The sequence below is a fragment of the Phyllobates terribilis genome, unplaced genomic scaffold, assembly GCF_046119375.1.
Source record: "Phyllobates terribilis strain yellow unplaced genomic scaffold, ASM4611937v1 Scaffold_1__5_contigs__length_1240528914, whole genome shotgun sequence".
Classification (NCBI taxonomy): Eukaryota; Metazoa; Chordata; class Amphibia; order Anura; family Dendrobatidae; genus Phyllobates; species Phyllobates terribilis.
Genome location: NW_027362761.1, coordinates 1,073,749,233 through 1,073,762,528, shown reverse-complemented (window position 1 = coordinate 1,073,762,528; position 13,296 = coordinate 1,073,749,233). Strand labels below are relative to the sequence as shown.

Here is a 13,296-nt window from a genome sequence, read left to right as displayed (position 1 = left end):
GATGCAGAGACAATAAAATAACCCAAGCACCACAAACATAAAAAAAAGATACAACATCCAAATTGAATAATACAAGTGCATACCCAGCAGGAGCACATTATTAGTAAATGAACAGCAAATACTTACTGCTTTTAGTACAATGTTTCCACCAGTCCGAAAATCTATAGTCTTTCCCATTATAAATACTCCTTCATTTCCTCGTACAGTGATTTGCCCATCAACATTAATTTTAAGATCGCTGCTTGCGCTGCTGGTAATCTAAATAATAAAAATAATAAGAAAAGCAAGAGATATGAAATAGACTACAGTCCTGTGAAAGAGTATTAGATAGGTATGGAAGAAATACTTCACAGTAAGAAGGCTATCAAAAATAGAAGTTTATTTTTATCAATTAACAAAATGTAAAGTGAATGAACAAAAGAAAAATCTAAATTAAATCAACATTTGGTGTGACCGGCCTTAGCCTTCAAAACAGCATCAATTTTTCTAAGTACACTTGTACACAGTAAAGGATTTTGTAGGATTATAGTCAGGTATATGAGGTACCAATTATACCAAATGTGAATGTGTCTGAATATTATTTTCATATGTAGGTTGAAATATAGTTAACAGAAACAGCTCTGTAGGAGGCTTAAAACTGAGTGAGGAACAGCCGATCTCCACCACAAAGGTGAGGTTGTAGAAGCTAGTATTATGTCTCAAGTCATGGCAAGACGGATTACAGCAACAAGACACAAGGCAGTTATACAGCATCAGCAAGGTCTCTCCCAGGAAGAGATTTTAAAGCAGACTGGGGTTTCAAGAAGTGCTCTTCAAACTCTTTTGAAGAAGCACCAAGAAACAGGCAACATTGAGGACCACAGACAAAGTCCTCAGGCAAGGAAACTAAATGCAGCAGATCATGCTTACCTCCCTTTGAAATAAGATGATGTCCAGAGGTGCCATCAGCTCAAAACTGGCAGCATCCAGTAGGACCCAGCTACAATTTGTACTGTTCAGATAATCTGGTGGTTTTCATTAAATGAGAGAATTGTGGCTAAAAAGCAATACTTACAAATTGCAAACAAGGCCAAGCAACTCAACTATGAACAAAAACATAGGACCTGGGATGCATAAGAATGTCAGCAGATGCGTTAGACTGACGAGTCAAAATCTGAGAAATACAGGCAGATATTTATCCATCATGCAATACCATCAGGAAGGCGTCTGATTGGCTCCAAATGTATTCTACAGCAGGACAACCCCACAAATACAGCCGATGTAAAAAATCCAGATCCCCGGGCACAGTTTGTTATACAAAAAAAAAAAACCACACTTTACTTACCGTCCCCAATGTCCAAAGCTGAGCCCTTGCCGCAGCTCCCTGTGTCTGATATTGGCTACAGCGCTGACAGTAACATCGCGGCAAACAATCACTAAGCTCAGCTGCTCTGTGATTAGATGCAATGCTCCGCTCAGGACCACTGAACTCAGCGATTGGCTGCCAGAAGTGGTGGGCCCTAGGAGAATAAGCGTGGTTTGTGTTTTAATAACAAATTGTGCCAGGGGAATGTGGATTTTCTGTAGGGGGACACCCCTTTTAAAAACTATCTTCGGTGTAAAAAAGAACAAGGAGTCCTGGAGGTGATGATGGGCCCCCACAGAGTCCTGATCTTAAAGAGAATCCGTCAGTAGGTTTTTTTTCTATATAATCTGAAGACAGCATGCAGTAGGGGTTAAAACACAGATTTCAGCGATGCCTCTCTTATCAAACTAGCTGGTTTTGTTTACTTGCAATAATTGTTTCAGCACCAGGAGCTTATCATTGCTGGGACACAGCAGCATGTGCATGCTAGTCTGACACACCCCCTCCTGTGATGAGCAGCTCACTGTCAATAGACAATGTAAATAGAGAGCACGGAGTGGGCGGGGTTAGCTTTCTCAGCTCTGCTTCATGCTAAATCTAAAAACTGTGTGTCAGATCTGCTGAACCCAGTAATCTAAGTGATACATTGTTGGATTCAGGGTCTCTTTCCCTATTCAGGCTGCTCTCAGATGAGGTAGCAAAAACCTGCTGACAGATTCTCTTTAACAACATCACAAAGTCTGTCTAGAATTACATGAAGAGAAAGAAGAATTTGAACAATCCTACATCCACAGAAGATCTGAGATTAGTTCTCCAAGATGTTTGGAACAATCTCTGCCGGGTTCCTTCAAAAACTGAGTTCAAGTGCAAGTAGCTAAAATGATTGATTCTGTTTGAAAGGCAAGGGGTCATCACGTCTAATATTGATTTGATTTCCTTTCTTTTACTTTACATTTAGTTAATTGATAAAGATAACATATTAACATTTCTATTTTTTAAAAACATTCTAACTTTGCAGCTTTTTTCCCCAACACCTGCCTAAAACTTTTGCACAGTACTGCATATATACACAATCACACAGCTGCATATCCATCCTCATTGCAAATACAGTACAGACCAAAAGTTTGGACACACCTTCTCATTTAAAGATTTGTCTGTATTTTCCTGACTATGAAAATTGTACATTCACACTGAAGGCATCAAAACAAAGAAACTGGCTCACATGAGGACCGCCCCCGGAAAGGAAGACCAAGAGTCACCTCTGCTTCTGAGGATAAGTTTATCCGAGTCACCAGCCTCAGAAATCGCAGGTTAACAGCAGCTCAGATTAGAGACCAGGTCAATGCCACACAGAGTTCTAGCAGCAGACACATCTCTACAACAACTGTTAAGAGGAGACTTTGTGCAGCAGGCCTTCATGGTAAAATAGCTGCTAGGAAACCACTGCTAAGGACAGGCAACAAGCAGAAGAGACTTGTTTGGGCTAAAGAACACAAGGAATGGACATTAGACCAGTGGAAATCTTTGCTTTGGTCTGATGAGTCCAAATTTGAGATATTTGGTTACAACCACCGTGTCTTAGTGCGACACAGAAAAGGTGAACGGATGGACTCTACATGCCTGGTTCCCACCGTGAAGCATGGGGGAGGAGGTGTGATGGTGTGGGGGTGCTTTGCTGGTGACACTGTTGGGGATTTATTGAAAATTGAAGGCATACTGAACCAGCATGGCTACCACAGCATCTTGCAGCGGCATGCTATTCCATCCGGTTTGCGTTTAGTTGGACCATCATTTATTTTTCAACAGGACAATGACCCCAAACACACCTCCAGGCTGTGTAAGGGCTATTTGACCAAGGAGGAGAGTGATGGGGTGTTACACCAGATGACCTGGCCTCCACAGTCACCAGACCTGAACCCAATCGAGATGGTTTGGGGTGAGCTGGACCGCAGAGTGAAGGCAACAGGGCCAACAAGTGCTAAGCATCTCTGGGAACTCCTTCAAGATTGTTGGAAGACCATTTCCGGTGACTACCTCTTGAAGCTCATCAAGAGAATGCCAAGAGTGTGCAAAGCAGTCATCAAAGCAAAAGGTGGCTACTTTGAAGAACCTAGAATATAAGACATATTTTCAGTTGTTTCACACTTCTTTGTTAAGTATATAATTCCACATGTGTTAATTCATAGTTTTGATGCCTTCAGTGTGAATGTACAATTTTCATAGTCATGAAAATACAGAAAAATCTTTAAATGAGAAGGTGTGTCCAAACTTTTGGTCTGTACGGTATATGTGCTGGAAGACAGGAGCATTACATTTTACAAAATGTTGTAAACAATTTATCTGTGCACTCTGACTGTTAAGACTCACCCAGGTGCCTGATTCCCTCCAATGGAGAAGTAGCTATTAAACTACGGGTGAGACCACAAGAAACTCTACTCACCTGCAATGGCCACATGATTTTGTCCTGAAATTGTGTGGCCATTAGACCCTGTGATAGGTGAAATTTCGGCCACATGCCTCACCCTTACACAGAAGTAGTTAAAGGGGTTGTCTGTCCTTAAGCTACAAGTCTGCAGTCACTCTCTGGTGCCTGGAGATTTGACCCCGAGTATATGATTTTCATACACCCGGCCACATTCCGACTAGATGGGTGCGACCTCGCTCAATGCAAGTGTACTGAGCGAAGCCGGAAACAGTCTAGTTGGAATGTGGCGGGGAGTATGCAAATCGCATACTTCACAGCACCATTCACAAGTGACTGCAGACTTGTACCCTAAGGCCAGACAACCCCTTTAAGTGTATTTGCAGAAACCAGACAGTAGTTGCTTTAAGCGAATGCTTTAAAAATCTTCCAAACATGGAAGGGGTTGTATTTTTTAATCGTGCCATTTCATTGATCAAATAATGTATTGAAAAACTTTTTTTTTTAATGGTGACAACAGCATATAAAGGGTTAAACTGCTGCAATTACAGGCTGCACCCACCATGATTACACCTGGCTCAGACCCTTATCTTGATTCGTACACCTCCTGCGCACATCTGCTGTACACATACGGAAGATGTGGCTAAGGGGCAAAGGATATGAGTGAACTTTATTGCCGCAATGTGCAAAAGTAAGGATTTAAGAAGGTTTTCTAGTTTTGGAAAACTCTTGCTAATTGGTTGCAGTTTGTTAAAAAAAAAATATCTTCTTTTCTTACCCTCCCCAGGTTGCGGCGCTGAGTCTCCGTCACTGCTTCCAGTGTCTGTTGTGCTGACGTCACATTGACAGTGCTGCAGCTCAGCGGATTTGAGCAGCTCATACTGTCAACTTGTGCACAGCCCATGAGCTCACTGATCGACTGTAGCGCTGTTGATATAACGTCAGCGCTGTAGACAATAGCAGACATCAGGAGCAGAGATGGAGACTCAGCGCTGGACCTGGGGAGGGTGAAAAAAAGAAAATTTTGTTTAAAATGAACTGCAACAGGGGAGACAATGGTTTTCTGAAACTGGAAAAAACACTTTAAGGCTATGTGCCCACGATGCAGAAATGCTGCATATTTTTTCCGCTTCTCCCTGACAGGAAAAACACATGCGGTTTTAACATGCGTTTATCCCGCCAGGTAGAAGTGTTTTTGTCAAGCGTTTTTGCATGCGGGTTATCAAGCTCTTTTCCAAGCGATTTTAGCATCACTTGGAAAGTGCTTGACAACTTGTTCACACTATATAAATCCATGCAACCGGCATGGATTTATATAGCGTGACCAAGTAATAGTTAAAAAAAAAAAAAAAAAAGAATAAGAATGGTAAAAAAAAAAAAAAAAAAAAAAGATTATACTTACCTTCTGATGTCCTCCCGGTGTTTTCTCCGCTGCGTCCGGTGTCTTGGGCGGCTCGCAGTGGTGTGAAGGACCTGCGGTGACGTCATTGAGTCATGTGACTGATCACATGGCTCAATGACGTCATGGCAGGTGCTTCACAACACCGCGACCCATACAGCAGACCAGACGGAGGGGAGACACCGGGAGGACATTGGAAGTTAAGAATAATCTTTTTTTTTTTTTTTTTTTTAATTCTTTTTTTTAATAGGTTCTATGGTACCCAGGTCTGGAGGACCATGGGGCACGTATTACCAAGCGTTTTTAAGCGTTTTCGCTGCGGAAATTCTGCAAAAACGCTTGAAAAAAGCATAGTGGTCACGCAGCCTAAGGGAACATCCACATGGGACTTATCTGCTGCAAAATGCTTGCAGCAGAAATATTCACACAAAGATGGGATTTTGCTGAGAATTTACCACAATGCACATCTGCAGCATAAACTGGCCTGGTGAGGATGTGTTCTCTGCAGAGGCAGAGTGTAGATAAGCATTCTGTTAGGCGTCGGTCTGTTGCTGGATTCGAAATGGGTCCAGAACCTTCTGTGGTCTCCCATTTCGGTCCAGCCGGGGCTGATGCTGCTCAGCATCGTCGTCAGCCCCAACGCCTAGCTGGTCCATAAGATGTACAGATTGTCTCCCGGGTATTTGTGCCTAGCAATGTTAAGCATAGGTTGCGGAGGGAAACAGGGCTTTTGGAGTCTAAGTCCAGGATTCGCCGCACTGAGCATGCCCGTGACCTGGTGGATCATGATTGGTGGTTTGGCACCCACCTGACCCGGTGACCTGGCACTGCCTGATTGGTCCACAGGTGGCATCACCAATGGCGCGTTGGTGGGCAGGGCTGTCTTTAAAAGGCCCGCCCACAAACATGGCGGCGCGCTCTGATCATTGAGCAAGTGTTGCTGTGTGTGGACGACTGTGCTTCACGTAGTGAAAGTAGGCAGGCTAGTGAAAGTAGGCAGGTAGCTTCGTCTAGCAGTCTGGCTCTGTCAAATGGGTCGCCTAACACCCCGAGCAGCCTGCAGATGTCCTATCCACGGCCATCGCCTGTCTGCCACATGGAGTAGTACCCTTCAGTCCGGTAGCACGCCGGCTGGAGGCACGTGTACCCGTAGTCACACACGCATCCTAGCGCCGCCAGTGTAGTCCCTGTGCAGTAACAGGGCTACAGATAGTTTCCCGGTTGCACATCTCCCGTGCTGTTAACTGACATAGAGCGAACCGCTATACCCGTTCCTGTGTGCAGTAACACGGAAGGGTTTATCATTTAAGTTGGTTGCTTTACTTTCCACCCGGAAAGTGTCCTGCAGCAGTCCTCCAGGCTGCATCGCGGACCCCGGGGTCGGTTGCGTTCCATTATAATAAAGTTGTCTGCAACCGTCCTCCTAACACATTTATAAAATCTTCTGTAAAACGCTTGAATTGTAATATGTAGCAGATTTTCACTCCAGAAAATCCACTGCATGTTGACTCCAATCTCAGTGAAGCCAATCCACGGCTTTTTTACCACAGAATTTGTGCCAATTAAGAGCGTGCTGTGGATTTTGAAATACTATGGTGCAGTCATTATTCCATGCAGTGTTTTTCCAGACCATGTGAACAAGGTATAATGATCCCAATTCATACGGACTACTGGCGACATGCTAGTGGGCACAGCAGCCTAAAACCCGAAATAATCCGCAGTGTCTGACACGTGAAAAAATATAGTACTCGTATGTTATAACTAAAGACAGACATGAGTTTCTGTACGAGACATGACAGGGACATAAGAAAACCTAGAGGCAAAGTAGATATACACAATGATATATATAGATTACCCTTTCAGTAGATGCTCTCTGTACATTCAGTGTTTTTACTCCTTTCGGCAAATGGAATTCATGTTTCTCATAATCTGTGCTGAACAAAGTGTTCTGAGTCCGAGGGTCCACAAACTCCATGCCAATGTCACTGGTGATGGAGGTTTTGTTCTTGTCCACTTTCAGGACAGTCGAACCTTGTTGCAGAATCACCTTTGAATCAAGATTAAGAATGTATAACACAATACCAGTAACAGAAATTAAAAAGTACATGTCATTTTAATTTGTAGCTCATCATCAATAGCATATATGAAAATATTAATAGATCTCATCAAAAAAATCTGCTTCTTTTTACTCGTGGATTCATGAGATTTTCCTGTTACTGAATAGATGACAGTTGCTGCTCGTAAGACTCTATGGAGAGGAGGAGGAGCTAGAGGCAGATATAGATATTTTGCAGCAAGTTCTCCTGAAACTACAGTTACATTTAAAAGTGTAACAGTCATTTAAGGAGGACTTGCAGCAGAATGTCAGATACAGACATTCTGCTGCAAGTTTTCCTTAAAAGACTGTTACACTTTTAAATGTAACTTTGGCTTTAGGAGAACTTGCAGTAGACTATATAGATCTGCCTCTAGCTCTTCCTCTTCTCCATAGAGTGTTAAAAGCAGCAACTGTCATATATTCAGTAATAGGAAAATTTGTATTCACTGAATACAGATTTTACCTATGAATTTAAATTGTAAGATTATTCCATGAGTAAAAAGTAGATTTGTCTGATGAGCTATATTACAAAGTTCCTTATATTCATATATAACACTAATAATGAAACAGGAAAAAAGAGCTCACCATGTGAATAGTCAGATCTGCTTATATCATTTCACATTCAACTCCAAAATGCTGTCCGACAGTGAACTTCTTGCAAAAGAGAGAAATTGGATACTGGCACCAATTGTAATAATGCCAAAATGTTACATGATTATAGCGGATAACTCTCATGCCCTTAGTCATAGAATATTGTGAGGTACCATGGGAAAATATATTTAGAAAAAGAAAACCTAACACTGATCATGTGTAGCAATACAACATCCAGTACATAGAAACTAGACAATCAATTGAAATATAATATTTCTCATAAATACGAACCTATTGCCAATATTAGAATATAAGGTATCAATCACACAAAATACAAAGTAGTCTCAGTTAATAAGCTGTGCAGGGACACACACCAGAAGGACCGCTTATTAAGTGAGACTACTTTGTACTATGTGTGCTGATTATTGTTATTTATGAGGGATTGTTCCTTCACCCTTAGGCCACATTCACACATTCAGTATTTTACATCAGTATTTGTAAGCCAAAACCAGGAGTGGAACAATCAGAGGAAAAATATCTCATTCTACATTCTTCACCTGGCTTACAAATACTGATGTGTGACCCAAGGGATACCGTTTCTCCTTGTAGAGAGTGACATGTCAATCCTGACATGCCGAGGTGAGGAGACTTTTAAGCCGCAATGCCTGTGGGAAATATGCAAATTGTCTCTTCAGAGAGGAAGAGGACTCTAGTGCCACCTATAGGAAGTAGCAATCCTAAAAGTCAATATCAACTCTCTAACAAGCCTTGTCACATGACTTAGGATTAAAGCCAAACCCAAAATGAGATTTTGTGATGACAAGAGTCCATTTAATGAGGAACTTCTATGACAATCTATGCAGAAACTAGGTATACTCTATGGACTGACCCAATCACACAATATATGCTTTTGGTGCTCTGGCACTGGACACTTTATATTTATTCAATCTATGGCGGATTTCTGCACATCCCTGTTCAATTTCTGACTTAACATGACTGCTTTGCACTTTCTACTGTCTATACATGAATTGCTCGGCGTATATGCTAATTATGGTTCTCATGTTAGGATAATATTAATCTAAAAAAATCATCCTATATATAGTCTGTATAATTCTCCTGTCCTCGTGTTCTTCAGTTCCACTTTTTAGATAACTCATCCTACACGTGCTTTACTTTAATAAAATGAATATATATTTGAGATAATTAGTAATAGTTTCCTTTTCATTTGTTGGTTGTTTTTTATCCTATAATTACCATACCTACTCTAGGTATTTTGGAATTAGAAACAAAACAACCTAAGAGCATGAATTTTAAGAATGATACCTTACTCATATACTATTATTAGTAATAGGTTCATATTCATGAGAAATATCATTATGTTTCAATTGTTTGTCTACTTTTTAAGTTTTGGCTATAGTATCGCTGCATGTGATTGGTTATAGTTTTTTTGTAAACATACAGGTGCTTCTCACAAAATTAGAATATTATCAAAAAGTTAATTTCAGCTCTTCAATACAAAAAGTGAAACTCGTATATCATATAGAGTCATTACAAACAGAGTGATCTATTTCAAGTGTTTATTTCTGTTAATGTAGATGATTATGGCTTACAGCCAATGAAAACACAAAAGTCATTATCTCTATATTACCTCTATAATTAAAATAATTAAGAAAAAAGACCTGCAAAGGCTTCTTAAGCGTTTAAAAAGGTCCCTTAGTCTGTTTCAGTAGGCTCCACAATCATGGGGAAGACTGCTGACTTGACAAATGTCCAGAAGGCACTAAGTGACACATTCCACAAGGAGGGTAAGCCACAAAAGGTCATTGCTAAAGAAGCTGGCTGTTCACAGAGTGCTGTATCCAAGCATATTAACCCCTTAACAACATTTGACGTACTAATACGCGTCTGTGCCCTGGGACTTAAGAGCCAGACCCGTATTAGTACGTCATGGTGATCACGCGCGCACACAGGCTGTGCGGGCGCAATCGCTGCCGGGTGTCAGCTGATTGTCACAGCTGACACCCGATACTATGTGCAGGGAGCGGTCCTGCACCGCTCCCAGCACATTAACCCCCGCGATGCTGCGATCGAAGTCGATCGCAGCATTGCGGGGGCAAGGGGAGGTGATCGCAGATACTCACCTCCTCTTCCGGCTTCCAGCGCTGTCTGACGCGGCTTCCCGGGTGTTGCCATGACGACCCGATGTCGTCATGACAACATCTGGGTCACCAGACAAGCAGGAAGATTGTTTGGACATGCGCAGTGCATCTCCAAACAATCTTCTCCCTGTCCAGCGCTGACAGCCTGCATGGCACAGGGATGGTGCTGCATTCCTGTGCCATGCAGGCGATCAGAGATAAAAAAGTGAAAGTCCCATAGTGGGACAAAGTAATAAACTATATAAACTTTCAGAAAGTGAAAAAAAATAATAAAAAAAAATAATCCACCAAAAATAAAAATATAATGTACCCATCAATAAATATTATTAGAAAAACAAAACAAAAAAACAATAAAAGTACACATATTTGGTATCGCCGCGTCCGGAACAACCTGACCTATAAAACTGTCCCACTAGTTAACCCCTTCAGTGAACAAGGTAAAAAAAAAAAAAAAAAAAAAAAAAAAAAAAAAGCAAAAAACAATGCTTTATCACCATACCGCCAAACAAAAAATGGAATAACACGCGATCAAAAAGACAAATATAAATAAAAATGGTACCACTGAAAACGTCATCTCGTCCCGCAAAAAACAAGCCGCCATACAGCTCCATCAGCCGAAAAATAAAAAAGTTATAGCTCTCATCAGAATAAAGCTATGCTAAAAAATATTTTTTTCTATAAAATTGCTTTTATTATGTAAAAGTGCAAAACATAGAAAAACGATATAAATGTGGTACTGCTGTAAACGTACTGACCCGAAGAATAAAGCTGCCTTATCAATTTTACCACACGCGGAACAGAATAATAATAATAAAAAAAAAAAAACAATTCCTGAATTGTTGGTTTTTGTTTATTCTGCCTCCCAAAAATCGGAATAGAAAGCGATCAAAAAATGTCACGTGCCTGAAAATGGCACCAATAATAACGTCAACTCATCCCGCAAAAAACGAGCCTTCACATGACTGTCTGCCAAAATCTGGAAAAATTATAGCTCTCAAAATATGGCGATGCAAAAACTAGATTTTACAAAAAATGCGTCTTTTAGTGTGTGACAGCTGTCAGTCATAAAAACCCCATATGATTCTGGTATTGCTGTAATCGCACCGACCCGAAGAATAAAGTCGTCTAATCACTTATACCGCACAAGGAACGGCGTCAAAAATAAACTCTCGGGTTAGGGTTGGGCTAGGGTTAGGGCTGGGTTTGGGGTTAGGGTTGTGATGGGGTTGGGATTTTTTTCAAAAGTAAGAAAAAAAGATGACGATATGGCGACTAGTGTTAAGCGCAAGTGCTCGCTACTTGAGTTTGCATCGGGTGCTCTGGTATGCATTGAGTATCGTGGGAATTTGAGTGACATGCTCGAGTCTCCGCCCCATATGCTTCGCGGCCAAAAAAACTTTACGGGGATTGCCTGCCATGCACGAGCGATCCCCGCATTTTTTTTTTTGGGTGTCTAATAACCGTGAAACATGCGGAGCAGGGACTCGAGCATGTCACTCGAGCACACACTGTACATGGTGCATACCTGAGTACCCGATGCAAACTCAAGTAGCGAGCACTTGCGCTCAAGACTAATGACAACTTATTCAATATGATGACCTAATGTTATCAAATTCTGTGTCGTACCTCTGGGTTCAAAATGTTCACTATACACCTTAATAAAATCCTTGAGGGGTATAGTTTCCAAAATGGGGTCACTTGTGGGGGAGCTCCAATGTTTAGGCACATCAAGGGCTCTCCAAACGCGACATGGTGTCCGCTAACAAATTGAATGGAAAATCGGCTCAAATTGTTAGCGGACGCCATGTTGCGTTTGGAGAGCCCCTGCGTGCCCAAACATTGGAGCTCCCCCAGAAGTGACCCCATTTTGGAAACTAGACCCCCCAAGGCACCTATCTAGATGCATAGTGAGCACTTGGAACCCCCAGGTGCTTCACAAATTGATTCATAAAAATGAAAAAGTGTTTTTTTTTTTCACTTTTTCATTTTTACGAATCAATTTGTGAAGCACCTAGGGGTTTCAAGTGCTCACTATGCATCTAGATAGGTGCCTTGGGGGGTCTAGTTTCCAAAATGGGGTCACTTGTGGGGGAGCTCCAATTTTTGGGCACACAGGGGCTCTCCAAACGCAACATGGTGTCCGCTAACAATTTGAGCCGACAATTTGTTAGCGGATACCATGTTGCATTTGGAGAGTCCCTGTGTGCCCAAACATTGGAGCTCCCCCACAAGTGAACCCATTTTGGAAACTAGACCCCCCAAGGCACCTATCTAGATGCATAGTGAGCTCCTGGAACCCCCAGGTGCTTCACAAATTGATTCATAAAAGTGAAAAAAAAAAACCACTTTCATTTTTACGAATCAATTTGTGAAGCACCTGGGGGTTCCAAGTGCTCACTATGCATCTAGATAGGTGCCTTTTGGGGTATAGTTTCCAAAATGGGGTCACTTGTGGGGGAGCTCCAATGTTTGGGCACACAGGGGCTCTCCAAACGCAACATGGCGTCCGCTAATTATTCAAGCAAATTTTACAATCAAAAAGTCAAATGGCGCTCCTTCCCTTCCGAGCCCTGCCGTGCGCCCAAACAGTGTTTTTTCCCCACATATTGGGTATCTGCATGCGCAGGGGAAATTGCACAACAAATTTTGGGGTCCATTTTTTCTCGTTACCCCTGTGAAAATAAAAAAAATTGGGTCTAAAGTAACATTTTTGTGAAAAAAGTTAAATGTTAATTTTTTTCTTCCACATTCCAAAAATTCCTGTGAAGCACCTGAAGGGTTAATAAAGTTCTTGAATGTGGTTTTGAGCAACTTGAGGGGTGCAGTTTTTAGAATGGTGTCACTTTTGGGTATTTTCTGTCATAAAGACCCCTCAAAGTGACTTCAAATGTGATGTGGTCCCTAAAAAAATGGTTTTCTAAATTTTGTTGGAAAAATGAGAAATCGCTGGTCAACTTTTAACCCTTATAGCTCCCTAACAAAAAAAAATTTTGGTTCCAAAATTGTGCTGATGTAAAGTAGACATGTGGGAAATGTTATTTATTAACTCTTTTGTGTGACATATCTCTCTGATTTAAGGGCATAAAAATTAAAATTTTCAAAATTTTCGCCAAATTTCCGTTTTTTTTCACAAATAAACGCAAGTGATATCGAAGAAATTTTACCACAATCATGAAGTACAATATGTCACGAAAAAACAATCTCAGAATCAGGGGGATCCGTTGAAGTGTTCCAGAGTAATTACCTCATTGTAGCGCTGGCGTCCCTGCCCTCTGCTAGGCA

General features: G+C 41.4%; 1 protein-coding gene across 1 annotated transcript in view; it reads right to left on the bottom strand.

Annotated features, from left to right (window-relative positions):
- Positions 1-13,296, bottom strand: part of SGCB (sarcoglycan beta) — a 33,353-nt gene that overhangs the window by 9,245 nt on the left and 10,812 nt on the right. The window contains exons 4-5 of the mRNA XM_073645503.1: positions 7,022-7,213; positions 127-258 (exon numbers count right to left, since the gene is read on the bottom strand). Of these exons, the coding sequence (XP_073501604.1) occupies positions 127-258; positions 7,022-7,213 (324 nt within the window). The remainder of the gene's footprint in view (positions 1-126; positions 259-7,021; positions 7,214-13,296) is intronic.